Here is a 10,848-nt window from a genome sequence, read left to right as displayed (position 1 = left end):
GCTTTTAAAGAAAGTAACATTTAGGTATGACATTAAGAGAAAATGTATATCGATGTGTAGATTAGTCCAGCCTTTTAATCTGTGTATATCCATACTCTGCCTGAAAACACCAATGATCAGTCAGATATCTGGAGCGATGGTGTTTTTATTCAACTCTGTATCTGAGGTACATATTTACTGATTTCACACAAATGATACCAGGCTACATGGATGTTCTTCACACGTTAGCACGACACGGAGAACACTTACATCAACATGACAACAGACATGCACAAACAAAACAAGGCAGTGATGGGGAGTTAGCGCTGGTGGCTAACTGCACTGACCAACCGCTGGCCTGAACACAAAGAACCAACCGGTCACGATGGGTGATATCACTGACTTGACGGGGTGTGGGGGGGTGAGGAGAAGATAAGGGGAGACAGAGGAGGAGGAGGGGCAACAGATGAGGAGAGGAAGTAAAGGAGGAGAAAAGAGGAGAGCAGAGGGGCCAATACCTAAAATATTAAGACAAATCGTAACACTGAGCACCATAATAAACAATAAATAGTATTTTCAGTATTGACAATAAATACCAATAATCTCATAAGTAACATTATTATCCCTTTTCAATAACATATATCCTTAAATCTCATATAAGTTGCACACTTTCCCATCAATAGTGTAATTTACCTTACTGCAGTGAACACATACACTCTCACTCACACACACACTCTCTCACTCACACACCTCTTCTTTCCATTCTTTCTCTTTTAGTACATTTCTGTCCCGTTTTAGAGAGCAATACTGTAGGACGGGGGACACGGGGTCATCTAAAGGTGGTTTAAAGGTAATGCTTAGTTCGTGGGGGGGGTCACATGCAGACTGATATGTACAACTGTAAACTCCCTCAGGCCCACCCTCCCTCCCTTATACCCCCTGCTTTTCATCGATCCACCTCTCTATCCTCTTCCACCAAAACATATCTTTCCGTACCCATCATTCTCTCTTCCTTCTATTTAATCACCGTCCCCCGTTCCCCCTGTCTCCCTCCCTCTCTCCCCTCTTTCCAAATTTGTCTATTTCAGGTCCCCAGCATCTCCCTGGATGGTCTTTTTGATGCGAAGGAGCATCGTGGTCAACCACTGGTCCAGACGAGACACAGAGTCGAACTCTTTGACGGCCTCTGTGAACGCCTCGCTGTTCTGCTCCTCGTGGGCTTCTAGGAGTTTCTGTTGCAACAAAATGTAAGGATTATTTTCTCACCACAGAGCAAAAGTGAATATGTGAGCTTTAAAAGAAAAAATCAAAAGATATTAAAGTTCTTAGAAGAGGCCAAATGACCTAGATAAGGTTGCTGATGTGTGTGACTCAAAAACATTTTCAAATTTGTTAATATTGTTAATATAACTGAAATCTTAATAGTTTATGACCATGGACTATTTTTTCTGACTTCTTTTAACTTTTCCTCTTCTAAATTGCTTCTGAAAATATTTATTGCAAGCTCCTCTTATAACCTTATTCAGTTTGGTTATATTTCTCTGCATGTGTGTGTCCAGGTTGGTTTATGTATGAAACACATATGTAACGTGTATGTTGAGTGCTTTGTCTTTTTCTTTTTTTCTTCTAAAGCACTTTGTAATCCCTGATTTTATTACATAAATAAACATCATTATTATTTATAGTACTGTGGCAAATATAATCTCTCTCATAATATTCATGCACACGCAGAAATTCTGCAAAGGAAGCAATGGAATCCATCATTTTTGTGGCATTATACAATGCTTTATGAATATTTCATTTGATCTAAATCATCTCTTGAGCTGCAAATCTGAATTGAGCATCTTTACCTTCACAAAAGAAATTGAGAGAAATAGAAAAATAAGAAGAGTCACAGCCATGCTAGCAGCTCAGAGAAGTTGCACTTAAGCACAACAGAGCTGTGAGCTAAAGGCTAAATTTCATGACACAATCCATCCAATAGCTATATCATAGATATTTCAGATGTTGTGATGAAGTGATGGACTGAAAGATCATGCCTAGTGTGGTTACAAAGAAATTCACCTTTAACAGTTTGAGCTCTCTTGAGTCTGAGAAGGCTGGAAACATCTCCTCATACTTCTCAATGGCCAACTGAAACACACAAGTATACAAGTGTAAGTATCAGTCATAACTAAATTCACATACTGCAACAGTGACAGCTAAGTCATGATACAAGATCTGTAAATATTTTAAAGGTATCACAATGCAACATATCAATATGTATGTGTGTCAGTATACATATATGTAAATGTGTATGTGTGTGTGTGTGTGTGTTTGGGTGTGGGTGTTTGTTACCTTGGCATTCAGTTCATCTACTATGAAGTGACACAGTGAAGCCTTGAAGAAATACTCTTTAGCGTTGTACTTCAACAGAGGATTGTCCATGGTGCTCATTGCAACCTGTAACACACACACACACAGACACACACAGGCAGAAAAACACACAAAATAATTAAAATGATTTTACACCATCATGTGATCACCATGGATGTTCTTTTGATCCTTCCTGTGTATTCATTCATTTCTTAAAATTTGTTTAAATGTGATGCACCATATTTCTGAGGCATGTTACCACTTTAAGTAAGTTTAAGTCAAATATTATTGTTGTTATTATAACCTTAAACATGCCTTCACACCTTACACAGAAGAGGTACCAAATACATCAATATCATAAACTACAAGCTCAAAAATGACTATCATCACTGATGTATCAACATCACTCTGACACAGCAGCTGCAACAAGAACTGAATATTATATTTACAGAAGTAATATTTACTGAGGGGCATGTGCTGTTACCTGTTCATAGATTTCAATAGCTTTTTGGTACTGCTCCAGCTGAGCACTGTAGTGTCCGACCTTCAGAAGACATTTGTTGGCTGAGCTGAAAGACACACAGAGAAAACCATGAGTAAAGAACTAACGTGTGTATTACTGTTGTTTCAGTGACTATCTTCACTTCCTGAAAGAAAAAAAGAGTCATTTTTCTCCAGGCTGAGCCTCCATACAGAAGCCTTATTCAGATGACGGATGATGTATTATTGAACCTGTGAGTGTGAGTCACTGCACCAGTGTCAGTAATACTTGGTGCAATGTCATCCAATAGATTTCACAACACTGCAAATAATTTATACAGTACAAAGGGCTAACTGAGCACAGGTTAGTATACAGTTATATATTGTGTAATGTGTAAATATGTATTTGTCATGTATAGGTCTGATGATTGCTTTCATTATCAATCAGTCTTCAGTTCTCAATAAATCAATACAAATTATTTTCCCAAACATACACTGGTAAACTTGTAAAGAAACTCAAAAGCAAATTAGGCTTTATTGTTTCACTGTCTAACATTCATCTTTACATTTCATTTTGAACATTGAAACAAGAACTCATCACTGTGATTTATGTCTGAACTTGATGGACTTCACTAAAAATACAAAGAGAGTTTTATATGAACCTTTTTTTTTTTCTTCAAAATCACCTTAAAATGTTCTCTCCTCTTTCTAACAGCTGTCAGACCAGATCTTCTAGATGGATAGGCTTTAGTGTCCCTTGAGTCTGCTCAGAACTTGGTAAAACTGCATTTTCTACACAGGCTTAGAATAATCTACAAGATGAATTTCATTTGGAAACACTGCTTTCATTTCAGGCATTTATAACATAACATTCAAAATGTTGTTTTAAATAACCAGGTTTTATCTCCCTCATGCCTCTCAGGTCCAGTTTTGTTGTGTTATATGTGATTGTTGTAACTTAATGAAATGTGTTCTTGTGTGAACTGCTCTACTGTAATGACAGTAAGAGAAGAGCAGTGAAAATTGTGTGAGTTTATCTGTGTTAGTTAAGTCTTAATTGCAAATTCAAACACCAACATTTACCTGTTAGATTCTTCTCCCTTGTAGTAATCTGCTGCCTGCTCATAGTGGGCAATGGCCTGAAAACAGAGAGACAGAGTGCAATGAAGTACGTTCCAATAATAAAATATAAAATAAAAAATCTGATTTTATGTACAATTCATACTGAAAAAACAATAAATCTCAAAGAATAAGAAGGTTATTTTGTGTCTCGCTTTACCTTCTCAATATCAACCAGCTCAGATTCATAAATCTCCGCTATAGTGATGTGATGTTTGGCTGCAATGGTGAAACGACCCTGTAATCGACACACAAACACACACAGGGTATTATTGAGAGATAAGAATGACTGTCAGTGGCAGAGGTTTGATGGTTAAGGCAGAGCTTACCATGTCGGTGTAGATGTCAATGGCCTGATTTAGACAGTTGATGGCCTCTGGAAACAGACAGATAAGGAGGTATAGGAGGGGTGTTATAATTACAAGGAAACTAAGGATAAAAAAGCAAGGTGAAATCTTCTGAGTCCACTAAGTGAAATTAAAAGTCTTCATTCTCACTTTCCTCCCCCTGTGAGCACTAACCTGCTAACCCACAGTATTTTATTAAGCTCATTGCGAGGAGGCAGGAAGGCTGTTGCAACATAACCTAGATATCAATTTTCCTAGAGCAACCCAGAGACCCATTTTAATTTATCCAAGAATACCACCTCTGGGTCCTGACTCTGACTGTGAAGGGAAGCATTACAGAGGCTTCCCCCCCTCTCACCACATATGAGGAATGGTACTGGTTAGGCAGCAGAAAAACACAGTTGCCTTGCTTTTAGGTTGCCACTGCTTGGTAACATCTTGGAAGTAACTGGGTCCAAAAAAAAAAAAAAAAAAAAAAAAAAAAAAAAAAAAAATCAATGATCTGACAGAGTCCAAAAATCTCCCACAGCTGAGGAGGGATGACAAAGCAGCAATCACCACAGCTGAGCACAAGAGGCAGAGTCTAAAGTTCATTTTATCGAAGCAATATTTCACAATTTACATATATTAGAGGGAAAATGTGACAATAACAACGGTGAATTGATCTGTAACTTTAATATTTCTATTTTATGCTATTTTATACTTCTACCCTACCACATTTCAGAGGGAAATATCAGACTTTTTACTCCCTGTATGATTAGCTTATAAAATATGATGCATTGTTATAGCTTAAACTACAAAAGATACATAGAACTGTTCAATTCTAGCACCTATTTAAATTATTCTTATACATTAATGTGTTATCAGTAACATATGATAATAAACTGTCGCTAATGTGCACTTTTACTTCAGTACAATTTTTAATGTAGAACTTGTAAATAAGTATTTTTATAGTGTGGTTACTGCTACTTTTACTTTAGTTAAAACATCTTAATACCCTTCCACCACTGTCTGTGTTTAATGTATGGAGTATATGAGGCCACTGTGGTCATTGCTTTAAATCAGTGCTAGTTTTTATATAATTTTTTTCTATGAATGTGATGAAGTGCTTTGTTTTGTCAGGTACCTCTTTCATTGGATTTGCTAAAAACAGACATTCCTGTCTGGTTATTTTATCCCAATATTTGTATCACAATACTGTGATATTTTATATATATGCCAGGTTTTATTAGTGCTTCCACCTAAATGAGGAACCCTGGCCTTACATAGATCTCAGTTTTTGAACAATTGGCAAGAAAATGCAAACTGTTTAACTGGAACCATGAAAAACCAACTATGTATTTCCAGTGAAAAGGCTCAGGGCGAAAATAAAAGGAAAAGACAACAGCTTTATAGATCTGTAGTGGTCTCTAATAAATCACTTGCACAGTGATTTAAGTGACTTAATCTAAATGGGGAAGGGAGCATTGATTTGTAGGGGCCCTGATGTTTACATGTGAACAAGTGAATTTGCTTATACTGTACACAACAGTAACTGAGGGATAGCGAGTGTAGTGTTAAATGTGTCCTTGGGAAGCATCTTGCAGTATAAATGAACAATGTCCCTCTCAGCATTATCACAGTGTTGATATAAGTCTGAGCTAAAGGAGAAAGGAAAGAAACAAACAACAAATATAAATAATAAGTGCATTACTGTGATGCAAGTAAATTCTACTTATGAAAAATGAAAAGAAAAAAGAGTTTATCCACATTCAGTCCAGTTTGGAAAAAGTTGCAATTTTCTGGATAAATATAGGTACGGAGTGGTTTTTGGTAGATCCTGAAGATTGTTCCTCCCTATTCAAAGTCAATCAGCTGCTTTATTAGCACTGGCCAAAGCCCTCTGCTTTAAAACAGGCATAAAAATAATGTGACTTGGAATGAAGCCTAACCACAAATGCTGTTTTTGATTACACCTCTCTGCAGCACTGGCTGCCACCTGACTCACTCCAGATTTTTTTGCCACAACAAGTCGAGACATCAAATACATAGATATACATATATAAATACAGATATATCAATACAAATATGCACATTGTGGATGGGGACACTCCTCAGAGAGAGCTGGAGGTCAGTGAACTTCCTCGTCTCCTGTGGTCACTTTGATTTTACTGCTATTTCTCTGCATGATCATTCATCCACTAATACAGCAATTGTTATAAAACAGAGACCAGAGCAGGAGGCAAATAACCACAATCCTTCAACAGCTCACACACACACACACTATGTTTTTATCTCTCTGTTGAGATAAAAGTGTGATTTTTATCTCTTTATTGTCAACAGCAGCTTGCAAAGACTGGATCTCACTCAGTCCATCTTGGTCTGATAAGCTGTGACGTCAAAATCCTCGCTATAATCAGCCCATTTATCCATTAGATTCTGGACAGCAGTGCTCACTCACCCTGTGGGTCGGCCTTCTTGTAGGCGTTGCCAGCGTCGACGAAGCTGGTGGCGGAGTCCAGTTTGTTCTGAAGCTGCATGTGGAGCCGAGCGGCCTGACAGAATGCGTTCCCCGCAGCTAGACACACACACACACACACCACACACACACACACACACACAGAGCAGTCACAGTTTGAATGGGGGAAGCTTAAAAAATGCAAATGGTGGCACTAAACCTGCTCTTGACCAAACATTCCTCATTTTTTAATTTTCACTCTCTGCGAACTACGTGACTGTGCTCACGATTCAGTCTGTCGAACCATCAAACACACATCTAAACAGCTAAATTCTGCTCAGTGTGAGCTATTATTGGCACATCTGCCCTAGCTAGAGCACTCGCTGGTTTCCGCAGCCATTAATGTGTCATTTATTTGTCCATACTTTACTGAATTTTCATATATAAATCCACTGTGTGTGTTATGTTTAAAGCTCTTACTGCTGTACATGGTAATATAATACTCTCTGCAGGCTGTTGAATCATTTATATCCTGTTAAGACATGGATGGAAGAAGGCATTCAAATTAGTGTGGGTGTTTGTGTGGGAGTTTGTTTATCTGTGCACAGATTTATGTGTGTTTTCTTGTTGAGTATGCAGTATGTATGTGACGTTTAATGTATATGTGTGTCTGTGTACATGTGCATGTGTGTGTGTGTCACTTACCACTCCAGTTCTTTGCCATCTTAAACATGTTGGCTGCTCTGGCATACATTTCACAGGCATCCTCCACCTTATGGTTCCCCCTGTAACACACACATGAAATTATGATGCATTTTTTAAAATAGAAAAAAATACACAACGTTGCAAACTGTCACACTATGACTTTATTATGTGAGTATTTGAAACTAGCCAGCTGTGTGTGTCCAGCTGAAGGACGTCATTGTGAGGATACACACACCCTGCAGCTGACACTCTCTAAAATCGACTATCTTCTGCTCATTAATTAATTTGGTGTTGTTTTTACTGCAGCATGAACATATTGTAAAGATCAATGCAATTTTTGTATCATTATTGACTCATGGTAATTTGTGCTCTTTTTTTTTTTTACCAGGCTATATGTCAGATTTGAGGCCATGTGACTGCAGCATGAACTAGTTCACTCAGTGTTTATATCATTCTCAAAGGGACAGAACACCAGCTTTGCAGTTCTGTGTCTATTTGATTAAGAAGAAACACATGGAAGACAATGAATCAAGCAGAAAGTATAGACAGAGAAGTCTTATAATTTATTGATGAATTATAAATAAATAAATGCGTATGCATTTTCATTTGCCATGACAGGCCTTTTTTTTGTTAAATGTAACAATTACTAGCTATTCCATTGCATTCCTAGATACTGTATTTGTGATGATTTCTTCAATTTCATTGTTTATAAGAACTTATTTTTACTTCAAGTAAAAGTGTGACAGTCAGCATCTTAGAGTGGAAACTCTCAAGGACACTGCTGAAGAAAAACATACAATGACAAAGACAATGAAGTCCCCAAAAGACTTCTACAAGACTGAAGAGTGAAAGTGGACATTTTAATACAAGATGTCAAATAATGTGTGTGTCATGTGCTCTCTACATCTGCGCTGAGACTGCAGACATTTACATACAATTACAACATAAAAGGTAAATGTAGCTTCTATTTCATACATCTCTCCCAGTTTTTACTGAATTACACTGGATGGCAGCGTCACTGATCTACCTACTGATCTACCCAGCCACTAAATGACCCCAGCTGAATTTGGTTCATCTCTTAACTTGGGGCTGAGTCTCATTAAAAAAACATGCTGGTACCCATGTTGGGAAAACAGATGTGACCCATTTCAGCTCTCAGGTTTGAGGACAGTATCTGATTATGGAATGTTTAATCATGTTCTTTATCTACAGCACTGAATTTCATATGACTAAGACGTAACATGTCAACAAAGACTTGGGAAAAGGGTGACTGACAACATGGTGGCAGATGAATTTCAAGGGGAAAGAGGAATACTACATGTCAAGTAGACTTGAAATAAAGCTAATTTAGTTTTAAAAACTCAAACTGGCAAACTCTAAACACTTTTCACAGCCTTCCTGAAAAATTTAAAATGTTTTAGTGTCTGCATTTCCTACTCCTATATCTGTGAAATGAGACTAGTTACTCAGGTATCAGTCGAGGTACAAAGTAACAGATTACATTTAACATGGCAGACCACGTTTGCTATTTGTTAGATTAGGTTCAACTATATTGTCACTGCACCGTTTTAAGGATTTTGAAATAGATTACTTTGTTGTGTGAATTTCTACACGTTGTAATATTTTATGTTTCCTCATGAGTTTTTTTTTTTATGCCATATCATTAGGAATGGGAGCACTGATGTGCAACTAATGATTTTTTTACATTAGCAATGTCAATTATTTTCTCAATAATATTTTGCTATATAAAATGACAGATAGCTGTAAAAAATAAAAGCTTTCTTACAGTTCTATATATCTCTCATCTCTCTAATGTCTCTGCATTCAGCATTCAAAACATAAATGTATAAAATAAGAGGTATTACTGCAGTTCAAAGTACTCATCATAATGAGGTATAAAGAGATGCAGCCTCAACCTGATGCACCTACTGTTCAATAATGAATCACAATGAAGGGAGCATTTCAGAACTCAATCGATCAATAGCCTTAATCAGCCAATTGATCAGTCAACCAGTTAATCTAGTTCCATTCAAGCATGCCCTTCAGGGTTTAATTAGAACCTATTTGGTCTTGTTTAGTCTTATTTTCTGTAATTTTGATAGACATCCCTATCTATCTATCTATCTATCTATCTATCTATCTATCTATCTATCTATCTATCTGTCTGTCTGTCTACCTAGGGTTACATCACATCAAATTCATATCCCAGTGTTTCCATTTTGCTTGTAAACATCCACCCCTCCCACACACATGAAGGCCACCAGCCCACTCCCATCCGTTTGCACACACACACACACACACACACACACACACACACAGCCCCCGCATCATCACTGTTTTCCTCGCACACCGTCCTGACTGCACTGCTCTCCCCGCCTCCCTGCATCCCTCGCTCGGCCTCACGCTCCATCCGAGCCCGCTCTCATCCCGCAGCAGCAGCAGCAGCAGCAGGAGACGATGTAACCACATTTACATTTCTCTTGCGTGACAGGCCACGACACGCAGGCCACATTATCTGCGATGACAGCTCGTTTTTTTTTTTTTTTTTGCCACACAGCTGACGAGTGAAGGCGCTGTGATAATCCTTGGGTAAATCGTTCACAATGTCACAGTGGAAGTTACCAGTCGCCTATGTCTTATACCATAGATCATATGAATATCATGACGATAGAATACTACATTGATTAATGCAATATTTGACGAGGGCTCTGAGGCGCATTACTGGGCATTAAATACATGCTATGGAGATATTTTAGAAATATCATAGAGATATTTTAGCGATTTCTCCGCGAAGAAAAGCAGAAGCACTTAACAGGCTTTAGTGGGCCTTACGTGCGGGAATCCCCCATGCCAAAAATGTGAGAGAGAGACACACACACAGGGAGAGAGAGGTAAACAGAGACAGAGACGAGAATGAGAGCATCCTTTACCCGAACATCCCTCCGAGGAAGGATCCGGACGCTTTGACCTTTTTGTCGGCTTCAGCCATCAGCTGCATGGCCTCCTTCTCTTTGCCGGAGTTGTCCATGGCGAGCTGGGTCTGCCGCTGGCGGAGGGATGGGAGGAAAACAGGCCGATGTTCCGCAGTGGACGGAGAGGAGCAGAGGAGAGCAGAGGAGAGGAGAGGCGAGGAGAGGAGGGAGATGTCGTCGCAGGTGCTGATGCTGATGCTGAGAGGGCTGCGGCTCTTCTTCTACGGCGAGAGAGAAAGGTCATTTGCGGCTCGTTGCCACCATCTGCTGGAGAGGACGGGAAATGCTACTGTACAGTGAAAATAAAGAGGGGAAAAAACCCAAATTGAAGTAAAGGATAGTTCACTTACCTCTACTTCATTTTATATGCCCAGATATTTATATCAGATATTTCTGTCATCCGCAGTACAGTGCAGATGAACTGGTTTGGTTTGTGGTGTTGGAAGCATTCAAA

At 38.6% G+C, this 10,848-nt stretch overlaps 1 protein-coding gene across 1 annotated transcript; it reads right to left on the bottom strand.

Annotated features, from left to right (window-relative positions):
* Positions 1-127: 127 nt before the first annotated feature.
* napba (N-ethylmaleimide-sensitive factor attachment protein, beta a) lies at positions 128-10,620 on the bottom strand. The gene is made up of 10 exons (XM_018660860.2): positions 10,353-10,620; positions 7,423-7,502; positions 6,721-6,837; positions 4,263-4,309; positions 4,094-4,171; positions 3,898-3,953; positions 2,819-2,903; positions 2,317-2,421; positions 2,044-2,112; positions 128-1,211 (listed from the first exon to the last, which is right to left on the bottom strand). Exons 1-10 carry the CDS (start codon positions 10,448-10,450, stop codon positions 1,059-1,061), a joined length of 888 nt encoding a protein of 295 aa, XP_018516376.1. The 5' UTR covers positions 10,451-10,620; the 3' UTR covers positions 128-1,058.
* Positions 10,621-10,848: the final 228 nt, after the last annotated feature.

The sequence above is a fragment of the Lates calcarifer genome, linkage group LG16_LG22 (genome assembly GCF_001640805.2).
Source record: "Lates calcarifer isolate ASB-BC8 linkage group LG16_LG22, TLL_Latcal_v3, whole genome shotgun sequence".
In the NCBI taxonomy this organism is placed as follows: domain Eukaryota; kingdom Metazoa; phylum Chordata; class Actinopteri; family Centropomidae; genus Lates; species Lates calcarifer.
Note: the sequence above shows the minus strand (reverse complement) of the source record. Positions and strands in the feature narration are given on the sequence as shown.